Source organism: Polypterus senegalus, chromosome 5 (assembly GCF_016835505.1).
Source record: "Polypterus senegalus isolate Bchr_013 chromosome 5, ASM1683550v1, whole genome shotgun sequence".
NCBI lineage: Eukaryota > Metazoa > Chordata > Cladistia > Polypteriformes > Polypteridae > Polypterus > Polypterus senegalus.
This window is the reverse complement of record NC_053158.1, coordinates 9,648,058-9,666,370: the sequence shown is the minus strand read 5'-3', so window position 1 is coordinate 9,666,370 and position 18,313 is coordinate 9,648,058. Positions and strand designations below refer to the sequence as shown.

Here is an 18,313-nt window from a genome sequence, read left to right as displayed (position 1 = left end):
TCGTAAGAGCATCCCTTATCTACGATGGAGCGTTCGATCAGAAGAAAATATGAAGCTGGTTTTTAATTAAAAGTCATTGATGTGGTGAAAGAAAATGGTAACTGCCCTGCTGCAACAAAATTCAATGTGTCTGAGAAGTGGTGCAAGATTGGAGGAAGCAAGATGGAAAAAAAATAATAATTGTCGTATTTTTGAATGGACGTATAAGTCGGGGTCTGATTTTATGATCGATTTACTTATAAGCAAGTATATACGGTAGATGAAAGAACTGTGTGTGTGTGTGTGTGTGTATATGGAGCAGTCTGCTCTGCTCATGCTCAACTTCAGCCACTAGATGGCGTATGCATGCTTTTACATTTTTTCGCCAGTTGCACCTCATTTCTCATTCAACCCAAGCAGACAAACTCTGCTTTGCGGTACATGCATGTTGTACGTTCACACAGTGAGCTACCATAAATTTGTCTGAGATGGGTTCCAGCCTTTCCTGCTCAGTTTGTGCCACAACTGCAATCGACTACACGTTCATCTCGGACAAAATACGACCTGTCCCAGCCTAATCAGCTGATGCCTCAGCAAATTCAGCAATATAGTAAAACTGCTAGTGAGTCTGTGGGTTGTTTTTGTCCTGAAGATCACACGCAGCTTGCTAAATTACAATGAATTCCATTTCCGAATAATCGCACCAACAGTTGTCACCTTCTCACCAAGCTTCCTGCTGGTGGTCTTGTAGCCCATTCCAGTCTCATTTCTGACGTTCCTTGAAAGCTCTTTGGTGTTGCCCATGGTGGTGGAGAGGCTGAAATGGAAGAAACTAATTCTGTGGACAGGTGTGCTTTATACAAATAACAAGCCGAGATCAGGAATATCTAATTGATCGATCGATCGATCAATTGATTGTAATGTGTGCGCCACGTGGACACACAGCCAATCTGAGGGAGCCAGAATTCTGGCTGGGTTATAGCGGTTCAAATCCTTATTTCTCTCAATGACATGCAAATCAATTTATACCTTTGATGTGTTTTTTCTGAATTTTTGGTTGACATTTTGTCTTTCTCCATTAAAATGCTCTTTTCTTTGTAAGTGAGCCAACTTACAAATGCAGCAGGGGATCAAATAATTATTTCTCCCACTGTATTTTCCTTTAAAAAGCATGGATGTCTCTGACAAAAATGTTTATCATGCAAACCATCCACTCAACATACAAGATAAAAATCACCTACCTAAATTGGTACGTAGTAGGTAGTAAGGTGGTAATAAGTAAAATGGTGTTCCATGACAGGTACAAACTGATGACGGTCGTTGATGGTTTAATTTTTTTTTTATTAAGGTTCAATAAAATATGAATCTGCATCTTCAAGTCCTTTGATGTCATTGTTCAAATATTCAAAAATGATATTGCCTCCAGTGTAGAGAGGGCACTCTGTGTGCGAGATCCAGGATTCCAAGGTCTGGTCCATTGGCAGTGCCTCTCCAGAAAGTGGGTGGCACAGCCTCAGTTTCTATAAAGAAAAGAAAAGACAGTCAGCTCTGAATTGACTCCTCCGCCGTAAGACAAATACAAAACACAACTATACTGTTAGGGCCCTTGTGCATTCACAAATGGATTTTGAACCCTGGCCTTCTTTAAAATATCAAGCCTCCTACTATTTTCTTTTTTATTTTACCTCAATTTCTTAAATCAGAGTTGTTGTCCTTATTGAGACTTAAACTAATATGTCTCCAAATGGATTACTGACACAACAGGGACATTTGTAATACTGCTGCAACTGGATAAATGGCTTCCGGTAAAAACACTAACAAACTTGAAATGTGTGACCAGTAGGGGGCACTCTAGTGCAGTCCCTATACAGTGGAACCTTGGTTCACGACCATACTTCGTTCCAAAACTCTGGTCGTAAACCGAGTTGGTCGTGAACCGAAGCAACTTCCCCCATAGGATTGTATGTAAATACAATTAATCCGTTCCAAACAGTACAAACTGTATGTAAATATATATGTAAATATATGTAAAGATTAAGCACAAATATAGTTAATTACCCCATAGAATGCACAGTGTAATAGTAAACTAGTGTAAATCATTGAATAACACTGACACAAAATACCCAGGCTCCCTGCTCAGCTACACGAGCAGGCTCTCTCTCTCTCTCTCAGCAGCACGCGCTCGCTCTCTCTCTCTCTCTCTCTCTCTCTCTCTCTCTCAGCAGCGCTCGCTCGCTCTCTCTCTCTCTCTCTCTCTCTCTCTGCTACACGAGCAGGCTCTCTCTCTCAGCAGCACGCTCTCTCTCTCTCTCTCTCTCTCTCTCTCTCTCTCTCTCTCTCAGCTACACGAGCAGGCTCTCTCTCTCTCTCAGCTACATGAGCAGGCTCTCTCTCTCTCTCTCAGCTACATGAGCAGGCTCTCTCTCTCTCTCTCTCTCGCTCGCTCTCGCTCTCTCTCTCTCAGCAGCACGCGCTCTCTCTCTCTCTCTCTCTCTCTCTCTCTCTCTCTCTCTCAGCAGCACGCTCTCTCTCTCTCTCGCTCTCTCTCTCTCTCAGCTACACGAGCAGGCTCTCTCTCTCTCTCGCTCTCTCTCTCTCTCAGCTACACGAGCAGGCTCTCTCTCAGCAGCTCACGCTCTCTCTCTCAGAACAGAGAGGAACATTTGAACAAATCCGAACTTTAATTTAAAAACCAACCACAAGCAACCAAAAAAGTAACAGTGCAGGAGATCACGCTATTAGCCTTACAGCCCGATCGCTGTACTGTACAGTACAGTAAACATTTTTTTTTAAAAAAATGAGTTTTAAGCACAGGGAGAAAAAGGAACATTTGAAAAAAGAGAAGAAGTAACATTGCATCAAATCACACTAGAGAGTCTGGCTCCACGATGGAGGGATGTTTTTCTTCAGGTGTTTTCTCTCGTGTGATTTCTTGGGTTTCTGGTGTTTTTAGCTGTTTAGCTGGTGGGAGCGAAAGCCTCATGCAGCCATTCCAAAAACAAAGTCCTTGTGACCCAACCCTTCGTGTTTGCCCTCCACATTACTGGCGGTCTGGCTTTGTTTACATTGTGCTGCTTGAAAGCACGAGGGTTCTCAAATTGGTAAATGAGTAAACTGGTAAACAGTTTTTCCACCTCTTCCGGCACTTGAGGTCTCTGCCTCGTTAACGCTGTAACTCCTTTTGCAACATCAGCTGCTTTAATAGATTCTTTCTGCTTTAGAATAGTCGAAATCGTAGATTTTGACTTCTGGTACTCGGCGGCAAGGTCAGTAACACGAACGCCACGCTCAAACTTTTCAATAATTTCTTTCTTTACTTCGATTTCAATTTTCTTCAAAACTTTCTTCTCACCACTCTTCACTTGCTTAGAAGCCATAGTTAACTGCAAAAGCACACAAAATACTGTAGAGCACAAAGAGATCACAGGTAAAGCACGCACGTCTGACTGAGAACAATGAACAGGGAGCGGCTCAACATGTGCTTAAATACAGTAATCGGTGCGTATGAACCAGCCAGGCAGGCACGCATGTGCAGGCAGGCTCGCTCTCTCTCTCTCTCTCAGCAGCAGGCAGGCACGTCTGACCGAGAACAATGCAAAACGTGCGGAAATCATCGGCGCGCACAAACCGAAAGGGAAACTGGCTTGTTCGTAGACCGAGTGTGTGGTTGTGAACTGAGGCAAAAGTTGGGTGAACTTTTTGGTCGTGAGCCGAGTTGTATGCGTGTACCGAGACGTTCGTGAACCGAGGTTCCACTGTAATTACAAAGACACTAAGGAAGTCCAGTGGAGTCGTCATGCTATTTACTATGAATCTTAAAATACACAAAAGGAAAAAATGCATACAATAAAAATAACAAAAAAGATGCCACCCGGGGCCATTTTAACGCCTTGTGCTCATTCACTCTGTGGGTGCCACTCTGCCTCTTTTTTTTTTTTGTTCTTTATTTCGTCTTATACAATTTCTCGTATTAGGAATTTGTTAGTTTTCGCATACCCGTTGGGGTCAGAGCGCAGGGTCAGCCATTGTACAGCACTTACACCAGTATGCACAGTATTAGAACTCCAGATCCATTACCGTAAGATACGATAACAATAAATGGAGTTGACTCCTACTTCAAAGTCTATTTGTTCTGAAAGCAGACATTATAAATGCCTGAGGGAGCAAATATCATCATTTCTGATCCTCGATGAATGTACACTGACAAAGGAGAGCTTCTCAGGGGAAAAAACAAGCAATGGAGCGATTTCAGTCTTAGTCAGTTAATAAACAAGACCTTCACATCAACATCACAGACTGGAATTTCTTTTGGACAAATACGGATCAAAATATTCCCGACAGTTTTACCTTTGCTGTGAGAATGTTGTTGTTATTTCGAAGCCCGGCCAAAGATGCAGCGTAGTCCACCACTCTACCAACACTCCACCGCGAAGAAAAGAACATTGGCTTACTCTTCTCAGGGCTTCCTTTAGGTAAGTACACCTGAAAATAGATTCTTTCTGTCTAAAGTACAAAAAAAAAACAACAATTACTTTATTGCCAAATAAAATTTGATATACTCAACATCCTGATGCAGTTTATAACATTGTGACCAACATGTAAAATATCAAGATTAACAGCAACAAACACTGCAGTTCTCAGGGAATCTAAGGTGTGTGCGCAGCTTTAGGAGACCAGCAAGAATTTTATTAAAAGAGAAATGGAATATAAAGGGATTGTGCTGCTGTACTGTAACCCCACATTCGCAAACCTACTTAATCCAATTTAGAATTGCCAAAAGCTGCTTGATATCAAGAGTTAAAGTATTTAACCAAAATATGTTTTGTGGTGCCACACAATATACACACATTTTTATTTTACATGGCAGAGAAGAATTTCCAATCTCATGTTTTAATGCCGGACTGAGATAAAGTTACTGAAACAGGCATCTGTGGGAGCCATTGCTGGACAACAGCTAACATTATCGACAACTAGCTGAAATACCCAGCATTGCCCGGGAGGAAAATAAAATGTTCTTTGAGAAAAACATAATTTAGAAAAAACACAACAACTTTAAAAATAAAAATACATTAACAAACAATAAAGACTCACGAACGTCCTTGTCTTGCGCTCTTGTATGTATGTTATCATCCTGTTGACGCTCTGAACCGACCAACTCGATTTAATTTGAAAAGCAACAGGGGCGCGGTGCTGCTTAAACATAAAGAATGCTGGCACTCGCCTGCTATGGACTAACTGTGTAAGCCAAGCACGGGATCCGAGAAAGTATTGACATTGTCAGAACTACTCTGGGCATCTCTCTGCTATGAGGATTCGTGTTGCCGACGTATTGCTCGCATCGTTTGTGCATTAGCAGCTAAGCGACGGTCTTTCTTAGGAGGTTTCCTTTTGCAGTTATACTGGCCTCGCTTGCGTATCCTCGGAGCTGGAGCACTCACCCCGACTCTACGTCTCACTTCCGGGCCGGACAGACACACACACTTCCACACGTAGAACTCTATTTAATTTCAAAAGCAACAGGCGGGTGCTCAAACATAAATAATGCTGGCAGTCACGTCCAGTTCGCCCTCTGGTGGTCATTCACAGTGTCAACTAAACGATAACAAACACACAAGGCCGTAAGATCACCCCCACCCTACCCAGAAGTGGGTGGGTTAGGGCTGATTTCACTCTACAGTATTTTTAGTCGACCAATGAGAAACATGTGTACCAAGTTTCTTGAAAATCGCTCCCGCCATTCGGACGTGATAGATAGATAGATAGATAGATAGATAGATAGATAGATAGATAGATAGATAGATAGATAGATAGATAGATAGATAGATAGATAGATAGATAGATAGATAGATAGATAGATAGATAGATAGATAGATAGATAGATAGATAGATAGATACTTTATTAATCCCAAGGGGAAATTCACATACGGCTTACACAGTTAGTCCATAGCAGGCGAGCAACAGTAACAATGAAAAAAAATAATAAAATAAAAAAATATTTTACACACAAAATTATATAAAATCTACATCAAGTGCTAAGAATTATTGTAAAAACAAAAATGGATACAAAATAAAATGACTTAAGGGACTTACTGTTCAGTATTAAAATTATGGTCAGGTTTGAATACATATACCGGTCCATCTTGGGTCCTTATTGACTTACGCCCCGTCAGAACCCAATGTGGTTGTAAGTCAATGACTACCTGTACTTCACTCGATTAACTCTCAACTCTAACTGGTCTCCCAGTCCCTGCCACTTGAAACAACTCCACAACAAGATGCCTTCACCACCATGCTTCAATACTGGAATGGTATCACACAGGTAATGAACGTTGTCCAGTATCCTTCAGACATGATGCTAATCTTGGTTTCTTCAGAGCAGAGAATATTGTTTCTCGCGGTCTGTGAGTCCTTTAGGTGCATCACTAGGCAGGCTTCAGTCGGACCACTCTGCCATAAAGCCCAGATAATTGGAGTGTTGCAGTGGTGGTTGTCCTTTTGGAAGTTTCTCCCATCCCCACAAAGGTTCTCTGGAGAGCTTAGCCAGTGTGACTATCAGATTCTTGGTCACCTCATCTTACCATGGCCATTCTTTCAAGATTGCTCAGTATGGCCGGCTCTAGGAAGAAGCATGGCTACTATACACTTCTTTCATTTAAGAATAATGGAGGCCACTGTGCTCTCGGGAACATTCAATGATGCAGGAATGTTTTTGTAGCCTCCCCAGATCTGTGCCTCTAAGCTCTGTAGCCAATTCTTTTGACCTCAACACTTGGTTCTTGCTCTGTTACGCAATAGAATGTGATACACCTCAGATTTCAAGTGTCATGGTCTTGTTCTTTTTCGGCTGCTCCTGTTAGGGGTCGCCACAGCAGATCATCTTGTCTCTTCTCTTCCTGTCCTCATCATCTTGTTCTGTCACACCCATCACCTGCATGCCCTCTCTCACCACCTCTATAATGCTTCTCTTAGGCCTTCCTCTTTTCTTCTTGCCCAGCAGTTCCATCCTCAACATTCTTTTCCCGATGTACCCCTCACCCCTCCTCGGCACGTGCTCGGACCATCTCAATCTACAATCCATATCTTCCTGTCCTCGTCATCTTCATCTGTTACACAATAGAATGGGATGCACCTCAGCTTACAAGTGTCATAGTCTTCTTCCTCTTTCAGCTGCTCCGGTTAGGGGTCGCAATAGCGGATCATCTTGCTCCATATCTTTCTGTCCTTGTCATCTTGCTCTGTTACACCCACCACCTGCATGTCCTTTCATCCATAAACCTTCTCTTAGGCCTTCCTCTTTTCTTCTTGCCCAGCAGTTCCATCCTCAACAATCTTTTCCCGATGTACCCCCCATCTCTCCTCAGCACGTGCCCTGACCATCTCAATCTACAGTCCATATCCTTGTGTCCTCGTCATCTTGCTCTGTCACCCCCATCACCTGCATGTTCTCTCTCACCACATCCATAAAACTTCTCTTAGGCCTTCCTCTTTTCCTTTTGCCTGGCAGCTCTATCAAGTGTAATTGTAAATGGTCTAAATACCCATGTGAGAGTTCGTTTTTTTAAATTTTAACAAATCAGCAAAAAAGTTGTTTTCGCTTGATCATTCTTGGTTCTGAATGTTGCTGGAGATGGGAAGACAATACATCTAAAGGATTTCAGCATAAGGCTACACAGCATAGCAAAGTGTGAAAAAAGTGATGAATCCACTGTGTGCACTTGAGACACACACTTTTGAAATTTCTGGGGCCCTGCAAGGAGTTTGAGGGTAAACGGATACACGGGGCATGTCGGCATCAAGCACTTTACATACCTGTGGCAAGGCTTTGTCTCCCACCGCATGCAATTTGAGCTTCATTAGTGCAACCTTGGCAGCTGTTTCACTGTTTTTGGCTCCTTTTCTCTTTTTGCCAGGAATGGCAGATTTCTTTGATTCTATTTCAAAAAAATAAAATGAAAAATACAGAAGTTCAAAGCAGGGTGAACGAAGGGGGAAAACAAAAGATAGACATTAACTGTTTAAAGAACATTTAGAATTACATTAAAAGAATACTAGGGCTGGCAATAAGCTGCAAGACTTTTGCTCGCATATGACTACCAAAATGTTAAAAAAATTATCTACTTTTACGTCTATGTTTATTAATGTGACAAACAAGAGGCACAGATGGCCAAAATAAAATGTGACAAACACTCCACAAAGGGTTTTCAACTACCTGGCAGTCTGGTACAGTAGTTAAAGCTTTTAATTCAAACTCTGAGGTGGTGGGTCCAAATCCTGCTACTGTGACCCTGAGAAAAGTGACTTCACCTGCTGGTGCTCCAATCGAAAGAAAAAGAGAAATATAAGCAATTGTATCTCAAATGTTATAAGTCCGGGCAGCACGGTGGTGCAGTGGGTAGCGCAGCTGCCTCGCAGTAAAGAGACCTGGGGTTCGAGTTGTAAACAACTAAAAAAGTCTTCGAGTGATGTTATTTTGATGCAGGAATTTTCACATTCCCCGCACCCGTCCCTTTTCCAGCATCCAGACTTTCAAAGCTCAACTTGATGTTTTTTTTGGAAGATTAGGGGGCTTCACCCCCTTCTCGCTTCTTTCGCCAACCCCCGTGACCTGCACTACGCGCCAGCCACTTCACATCTTTGCCGCTCTCGTAAGTGGATTTCACTTTCACCAAACAACAAATCTTTTAATTCTCATGGATACGCCTCTTCATTGGGAAGAAACACTACTTTTCCCTGATGGCCACACAAATTAGATGATCTACAAGTTTCCGACTTAAACTTTAAATCCAAACAATCTATTCGATCTCTTTTCGCTGTTCCGTTATTTCACCAAGTAATAATTTCCGTTTGTTTGCGCTAATGCGATCTTTACTATCATTTTTTTGAGACTTTCAAATTTTCGTACTTCCATTATTTCTAACCTGCTCTGTATGTGTATCGCGCCAACGTTTTGAATTCTTTACAACGTTCTACTCTGTCATTTACTCTTTGTCTTTTATTTCCGGCCCCGGGCGTGGTTAAATCTCTTGGCATGAAGTCTCGTCTCGCGGGACATGAAAGTATCTCTCTGAAAAAGTCACGTCTCGTCCAAGGCTAAAAAAATCTCTTCTTGCCCCAGGATGACTTTTATTATAATATAGAGAGATACGTGGATAGGACTGGTGAGCTTTGTTAGGCTGAATGGCCTGTTCTTCACGAGATTGTTCTAATGTTCCTTACTTGCCCATAACCCAACTTTTCAGGATACTGTGAGCAACAGAACACAATGATACTGTAACATTATGAAGTAAGAAATTAATACAATATAATTAATTTACAAACCTAAAATTTCTTTCACAAGCTGTTGAGTTGCAGCCATACGTGGCTTAGGAATTTGCAGCTTTTCACAATCATGATCTTCTTGATGCCGGTGGCTATAAAAAAATTGCACACAAACAAACAAATATGTAAGTGTATACGACAAACTTTAAAAGACGAATAAAATATTATTCATAGAAATGAATATCCCTTACGCTAGACAGAAGTGTTTCTCACAGTGCTGACAGACTACGGGCAAGGGCTCTTTTCCACAACATCCATGGTAATTGCAGGGATACGACGTGCTTTGTTCCGACTTAACACACTGCTTTTTAACACTTATCTGAAAGTAAGTACACATGAACAGAAACACAGATGACTGATCTTCCACTTACTGGTAAGATAAATAAATATACAGTAATCCCTCCTCGATCGCGGGGGTTGTGTTCCAGAACCCCCCGCAATAGATGAAAATCCGCAAAGTAGAAACCATATGTTTGTATGGTTAGTTTGATATATTTTAAGCCCTTACAAACTCTCCCACACTGTTACCATTATTAGAGCCCTCTAGGCATGAAATAATAAACACCCTTTAGTCAAAAATTTAAACTGTGCTCCATGACAAGACAGAGATGACAGTTCTTTCTCACAATTAAAAGAATGCAAATATATCTTCTCTTTAAAGGAGTGCACGCGTCAGGAGCAGAGAATGTCAGAGAGAGAGAGAGAGAGATAAAAGCAAACAATCAAAAAATCAATAGGACTGTTGGGCTTTTAAGTATGTGCACCGCGATAAAGCAGCCGCAAAGAAGGGAGCAATGTGAAGGTAGTCTTTCAGCATTTTTTAGAGTAGCCTCCGTATCTTCTAGGCAAACAGCCTCTCTGCTCACACCCCCTCTGTCAGGCGCAGAGAATGTCAGAGAGACAGAGAGAGAATGAGAAAAGCAAACAATCAAGCACCGCGCGTGAAGCACATCGTATATCATTGAGGAGTTTTAGTTAATATGTAATAAGTGCTCTGATTGGATAGCTTCTAAGCCATCCGCCAATAGCGTCCCTTGTATGAAATCAACTGGGCAAACAAACTGAGGAAGCACGTAAGGAGCCATTGTCTGCAGAAATCCGCGAACCAGAGAAAAATCCGTGATATATATTTAGATGTGCTTACATTTAAAATCCGCGATGGAGTGAAGCCGCGAAAGTCGAAGCGCGATATAGTGAGGGATCACTGTGTGTATATATATATATATATATATATATATTTATATAAATACAGTATATATACAGTAAATATGTTCCCTACATGGTCTTCTCTCTTCTCATTCTTCCCCTACCACTTCTATGCCTATGATACGGAGATCTTCCTTTCATTTCCCATCTTCTTTTAGTCCAGGATCCCCAGTTTCTTTTCTGAAATCACATCTTGGATGTACAGATCTTATTTTAAACCTAACATCTCCAATTCCGATATCTCACACCTGCTTTCCACTTCTCAATCCACCCGTCTTTTTCTACATAACGTATTTGATGATCTACCCCTCTAAAAATTGGATACCCTCAGGACTCCCGGGTGGTTCACTCACAATCAACATGTTTCTTTATGGATCCAATCCTGAGGTTTGTGTCCTTACAAAACTGACCCTTTCTCTTCAGCTACGCCACTCATCTCATTGTTCAGGCTCTTGCACTCTGTTGGCTAGGTGTCTGCTGCTCTTCTCGTACGACTCCCATCAACTTCTATCCAAAATCTCCCCTCCAGAACGCAGCTGCCTGGCTGATGTGTTCAGTGTCCCTCACTTCTCCCTGTCCACCAACTTCCAATCGCAGCAAGGGGCTGCTTAACCACAGAAAGGAATATGGGTGCATATCTACAACTTGTTACAATGATTGATGAAAAATAATTTGCCAACAAAATATAATGATTAATATTTTGTAAATCTTCAGTTTTACTCTGGGATTTCTACAAATACCACTATTAAGTGTATTTGATAGCCACATTCTTTTACATACCTGGGAACAGCAATGGGAGTCTCTGCTTCTGTGCTCAAGACTGCGAAAACAAAACACATTTATTAAAATGACCTGCCGGCCTTGTGAACATTTAAGGTTTTCAAAGCATGTTAAGGCCCAAAGGTTTCAAATGCCCTTCCAATAACGTTCACTGTCAAAATCCCTGCCTCAAAGAATCTTTACAAAATGAAAGATTTATTCTTTGCAAAACAGCATCCTAATAGCGACGAAGCACCGTGGAGCACAAATGCAAAATGGAATTACCAATAACAAGAGGGGCAATCCCAGGCAAGCAAGTTCCAAAACAGAAATGGAAAGAATGGTCAGAAACTGGGCAAAAAGTCAAAACCTCTCTGTGTAATATATATATATATATATATATAGACCCTGACTTGAATGAAGTGGGTTGATGAATGTGGTTAGATGGTCAGGGATGGCTGCAGAGTACTGCGAGCAGGTAAAGGTGCAGCATTATGCACGTGGACAGAACCCAAAAGTAACCTTAATATCTATTTGTAAAGAAGCTGAAGAAGAATAGAGCGATCATACCAGTAGACTCCGGAACAGCCATCACAGACAAACGGCAGAAAATCTGTGAAAAAAAATTTAAAATAAATAGATAAGTTACACACAGCTTTCAACAGAGGGCACTCTGCTTACCAGAGTATTAATAGCACTGGTCAACAAGCCTTTTGCTACTGGGAGTCTTTCACGTTCATTTTAACAGGTTTCACTTGCTGATTCCAAATCTGAAAGCCGTTTTCGTCCAGCAGCACGTCCCATTTTTTAGTGATGATGTTCCAGGTCTTGGACAGCTAGGGTGACTGGACAGTAAAGATGGACAACCATTTTGATAAATACCGGTAATTCCACTAGGGATGCCACACGTTACTAACAGCTATGAGTTGTTTACCTTGTCATTAATTTTATTTAAAAATTATTCATTTTTAATTAGCAGAAAAAATCTTTGTTACTGATTACCATGTCCTATATGACTCTAAATCATAACGACACAACTCAGACCTGACGCTACAGTATGTAGAGATTTTACTGTTAAACATAAAATTGCATTTCAGGACATTTCATTCGTTTGATTCATTATTACTTTGAAAATTTTGTCAAGGCGATGGACAGAAAAGGCGATGCTTTTCAGCATTTAAGAAACAAGTTTAGTCTCGAGAAAAGTGAAGCCAAAATGAAGGAAGGTGTTTTTGTTGGCCCTGAAATCCGTGAATTGATGCCTAACGATGAGTTCAAAAGGAAACTGAAGCCCACTGATTCACCGCCCTCATTCGTGCGGGTTGTCCAGAATTTTCTTGGTAGTCACAGAGCAGAGAATTCTACTGAGCTTGTGGAGAACCTGCTGAAGTGTATCAGCTTACGGGAGCCAGAATGTCACTGAAGATGCCATTTTTTTACATTCTCGTCTCGACTTTTTTCCACCAAATCTGGGCGATGTCAGCGTTGAGTATAGGGAAAGATTTCATCAAGATATAAAGGGGATTCACTCCGAGCATGATGGGAGACCACTGTTGGTTCTTACAAAGAGAGATGGATGTGCAGTACAAGCGCAAAAGCGAGGGCCTCCAACATTTTTGGGCAGGCTGACCTCATTTTTATATTGAGGTAAATAGACATAAATATGCTTTAATGAGTCTCTGGTATCGTCTTCTGGTTTGTTTTCAGAATAAACACAACAAAACAATTTTTCTGGGACAGAGTCCAAACTCCAGATATAGTACTGACTAACAAAATACCTGCGCTTCGCAGTGGAGAAGTCGTGTGTTAAAGAAGTTATGAAAAAGAAAAGGAAACATTTTAAAAATAACGTAATCAGGGGTGGTAATCGATCTGTTCTTATGGCAATTTTTCTTTTTGTAAAAACTTGACTGCTTTGTATGGATTGCAATAAAATTAATAAAAAAAAAAAGTAACCTGATTGTCAATGTAATTGTTTTGTCACTGTTATGAGTGTTGCTGTCATCAAGGATTTGATTATCATTATTTCTTTCAATCAGGTTCGTATTTAGAGGATGTGTTGTGTTCAAGTTACATTCCGTGTTTGTCAACCGTTGAAAAGATAACAGGTTTCATTCATCGAAGTGTTCACAACCCAAATCGGTACTCATGAATCTATGATGTTTAACGGGCATTCCCGGTATTAACTTGTGGATTTGCCTGCGAATATTTAGCGACAGCGTATCTATGAACTTGTGGAATTTTCTACGAGTATTTGGCGGCAGCGTCACAAAGTTGTTTCCGTCTAGCTGCATCAGCAAATGTAACATGACGTCTGACATGCCTCCTTTTTACTGTTTTCTCACAGCTTGGATTGCTGCTGTCACAGCTTGGACAGCTGTTTGAGTTTTATGGCTTGTTTCAATTACGACAGTATTTGTAGGACTTGTGTTGAAGTGACATTCGGCATCTGTCAAACCTGCATGGCCCTGTGTGAAAAAGTAATTGCCCCCTTGTTCAAAAATAACCTAACTGTGGTGTATCACACCCGAGTTCAATTTCCTGATTACTGCCACACCTGTTTCAATCAAGAAATCACTTCAATAGGAGCTGCCTGACACAGAGAAGTAGACCAAAAGCACCTCAAAAGCTAGACATCATGCCAAGATCCAAAGAAATTCAGGAACAAATGAGAACAGAAGTAATTGAGATCTATCAGTCTGGTAAAGGTTATAAAGCCATTTCTAAAGCTTTGGGACTCCAGCGAACCACAGTGAGAGCCATTATCCACAAATGGCAAAAACATGGAACAGTGGTGAACCTTCCCAGTTGTGGCCGGCCGACCAAAATTACCCCAAGAGCGCAGAGACGACTCATCCGAGAGGTCACAAAAGACCCCAGGACAACGTCTAAAGAACTGCAGGCCTCACTTGCCTCAATTAAGGTCAGTGTTCACGACTCCACCATAAGAAAGAGACTGGGCAAAAACGGCCTGCATGACAGATTTCCAAGACGCAAACCACTGTTAAGCAAAAAGACCATTAGGGCTCGTCTCAATTTTTCTAAGAAACATCTCAATGATTGCCAAGACGTTTGGGAAAATACCTTGTGGACTGATGAGACAAAAGTTGAACTTTTTGGAAGGCAAATGTCCCGTTACATCTGGCGTAAAAGGAACACAGCATTTCAGAAAAAGAACATCATACCAACAGTAAAATATGGCGGTGGTAGTATGATGGTCTGGGGTTGTTTTGCTGCTTCAGGACCTGGAAGGCTTGCTGTAATAGATGGAACCATGAATTCTACTGTCTACCAAAAAATCCTGAAGGAGAATGTCCGGCCATCTGTTCGTCAACTCAAGCTGAAGCGATCTTGGGTGCTGCAACAGGACAATGACCCAAAACACACCAGCAAATCCACCTCTGAATGGCTGAAGAAAAACAAAATGAAGACTTTGGAGTGGCCTAGTCAAAGTCCTGACCTGAATCCAACTGAGATGCTATGACCTGCATGACCTTAAAAAGGCGGTTCATGCTAGAAAACCCTCAAATAAAGCTGAATTACAACAATTCTGCAAAGATGAGTGGGCCAAAATTCCTCCAGAGCGCTGTAAAAGACTCATTGCAAGTTATCGCAAACGCTTGATTGCAGTTATTGCTGCTAAGGGTGGCCCAGCCAGTTATTAGGTTCAGGGGGCAATTACTTTTTCACACAGGGCCATGCAGGTTTGGATTTTTTTTTCTCCCTAAATAATAAAAACCATCATTTTAAAAACTGCATTTTGTGTTTACTTGTGTTATATTTGACTAATGGTTAAATGTGTTTGATGATCAGAAACATTTTGTGTGACAAACATGCAAAAGAATAAGAAATCAGGAAGGGGGCAAATAGTTTTTCACACCACTGTAGATATTCAAAAGTGACAAAACATCAATGACGTGTATTTCAAAAACCTGACGTGCTACCTTAATTCTGATTTCATATATAAAATCATTGTAAAAAACTTAACAAAGAGCTGCTCTGAAGTTCCCAGTAGCAAACAAAAAATATTTTTTTTGTAGACCAGTATAATGCATTGTATGCACAGTCCAGATTTCTTTGAGGCGGGTGCCGGAGTTTGCACATTGCGTCACAAGCAGTTCACTAGAAATGCCATCTCCCTAGCACTTTATACCATCCTGGCACATCTGGACAATAAAAACTGTTTATAGACTACATCTCCGTATTTAACAGCTCTGAACCAGCAATGCTGGACACACCAAACTCCACAATTTTGGGACTCGGCACCAGCCTCTGTAACTGGATATTGAACACAATTCAGCATCACATCTTCCCCATCCTGATTTCATTGATGTTGCACATTTACTCTCCAGTAGCCACAACATGAACATAACCTCAAATCACTTCTACCGTTTTAACTCTTGTACTTATTTAATATTTATTTTGGAATGCTTGATTAAAATTGACTAACACGTCAATATTAATGTGCACAGTGAGACGACGGCCCATCTGCATGCATGGCGTAATCATGGTACAGGATTAGGGCATTTGATCGGCGGTCTCACAGGGCACTGCCGTTTGTGTTTTGCCACCTCTGTATCTGTTCTAATTGACTCGATCACAAGAAAATCTTTTTTTTTTTTCTCTCTATTATAAAAGGAAATCCAGGGATAAGACTTTCTCGGAGATAATTACAGGTCCCGCGAGACGAGACTTTTTGACAACCACACCCACGGTCCAAACACTTCTCATTCGTGTGAATGCGATTGTCAGACACAGTTCCTGTGCTCTCAGCGGGGTCGGAAATAAAAGACAAAGAGTAGATGACAAAGTAGAACATCGTAAAAAGGTTCAAAAACGTTAGCGCGATACACATGCAGAGCCGGTTAGAGATAACGAAAGTACTAAAATTCGGAAGTCTCAGAAAACTGATAGTAAGGATCGCATTAGCCCTAACACACGGAAATCATTACTCGGTGAAATAACGGAACAGCGAAAAAGAGATTGAATATATTGACATAGGTGATATGACAGAAGGAGGTAGTTATTGTTTGGCTTTTAAGTTTAAGTCAGAGACTTGTAGATCGTCTAATTCATGTTGCCATCAGGGAAAAATAGTGTTTCTTCCCAATGAAGAGGCCTATCCACGAGAATTAAATGATGTGTTGTTTGGTGAAAGTGAAATCCACATACGAGACGTGAAATGGCTGGCACGTAGAGCAGGCCGGGGGGTTGACAAGCGAAGCCCCCTAGTTTTTTAAAAACATGTTGATCAGATCAGAGCCTCCATTGACTCTGTGAAGATCACAGCAGCGTCAGCAAAGTCAAGATCCATGAATCTCTCTTCACCAACAGATGCCCCAGGCCGCTGGACCCCATGACCTTGCCCAACTCCCATTCCATACAAGCATTGAACAGAGTAGGAGCAAAAACAGACTCCTGATGAACCTCAGAATCAACTGGGAAAAACACAGAGGTTCTGCCTCCACTCTGCACAGCACTCACAGTACCGGTGTACAGGCCAGCCATGATATCCAGCAACTTTGAGAGGATCCCGCAAAACCTCAGGATGTCCCACAGGGCAGCTCGATCAACTGAGTCGAATGCTTTGCAAAAATAGACAAAGGCTGCAAAGAAACTCTTGCTGATATTCGCGTTTGAGCTCCATGAGAACCCTCAATAGTCAGGATGCGGTCGATGGTAAACTTCATAGGTGTGAAACCAGGCTGCTGCTGTCGCTGGTAGGTGAGCAAGTGATCATGGATCCTATTAAGGATGCTAGGGTCTGACCAAGGCCATTCTTATTATTTAGTGGTTCCAAACTATTTCATAATTCTTGAGGCCACTGTACTCCTGAGAACATTCAAAATCTTTAGAAATGGTTTTATCCCTTTCAGCTTGTCTGTGCCTCACCACAATTTGATCGCAGAGGTGTACAGGGAGATCCTTGGATATCATGGCTTGATTTTTGTCCTGACATGCAGTGGGAATTGTTGGTCCTTATAATAATAATTCATTACATTTATATAGCCTTCTATACACAGGTGCATGTGTGCCTTTCTAAATGATGTCCTGTCAATTCAGTTCCCCACCGGTGGACTCCAATCAATTTCTCAGCACATCTCAAGGAGAATGAAAGCAAACGGACCACCTGTGAATAACTTGGGAGTGTCACAGCAAAGGGTCTGAATACTTCCAGGAATGAGAGATTTCAGTTTATGATTTTTAATAAATTACCAAACCTTTCTAAAAATATGTTTCCACTTTGTAATTATGGGTTATTGTGTGTACACTGATGGGCAAAAATGGCAAATGATCTATTTCAAATTAAACACAATAAAGTGTGCAGAGAGTGAAGGGGTCTGAATATTTTCTTAATCCACTTTATTTGCCAATTTTTTTAATTCTAAATTGAACCCATATTGAACTGCTGCCCCATCCAGGACTGCCTCCTGCCTTACGAGGCTCCGGTCCTCCTGTTATTCTGAATTAAATTAAGGGAGTCAAATTCTGATTCTGAACTTTGGCAGTATCTTAGGAAAGTGAATGGCTGTTTCGTGACACGTCCTAACTGAGTTAAGATAAATATACATGCACCTTAAATTTAAAGAAATAATTATGATTTCAAAAAATCGGCAAATGTACCGTACCTTTTAAGTTACATTCGCGAACGCTGCAGTGCTTTCCTATGTCCAGCTCCGCCATGACGTCTTTGACCCGCCGGCTCATCTACGGAAAGCCGCGGTGGCCAAACCTCCTTTAGTACGGAGCGCGAAATGAGGACGCGTTCGTATCTCCTGGGACTCGCAACCCGCCTCTCTGCCATTACGACAGCTCTACTAATACCTAAAATGAAATGAATTTAGCTCAGTTGGGTAAGACAGCATGTTTGCATTTTTATAACATCTTTTTATTGCATCAGTATTAAAATACAGTAGTGATACCAATTGATCCATTAATATGGTATACAAACATTTCAAAATAATAAGTGTCAAGAAACGAGATTGGGGCTTCTGAATTCCAACGACAACGTCGGACGTTTTTCTTTCTTTATAGTAGGGGGGTTGTTATT

General features: G+C 41.3%; 1 protein-coding gene across 1 annotated transcript; it reads right to left on the bottom strand.

Moving 5' to 3' along the window:
- Nucleotides 1-1,299: 1,299 nt before the first annotated feature.
- zfand1 (zinc finger, AN1-type domain 1) lies at nt 1,300-17,959 on the bottom strand. The gene is made up of 8 exons (XM_039754329.1): nt 17,892-17,959; nt 11,833-11,875; nt 11,284-11,323; nt 9,489-9,616; nt 9,298-9,389; nt 7,789-7,910; nt 4,327-4,482; nt 1,300-1,499 (listed from the first exon to the last, which is right to left on the bottom strand). Exons 1-8 carry the CDS (start codon nt 17,944-17,946, stop codon nt 1,323-1,325), a joined length of 813 nt encoding a protein of 270 aa, XP_039610263.1. The 5' UTR covers nt 17,947-17,959; the 3' UTR covers nt 1,300-1,322.
- Between the last annotated feature and the right edge of the window lie 354 nt (nt 17,960-18,313).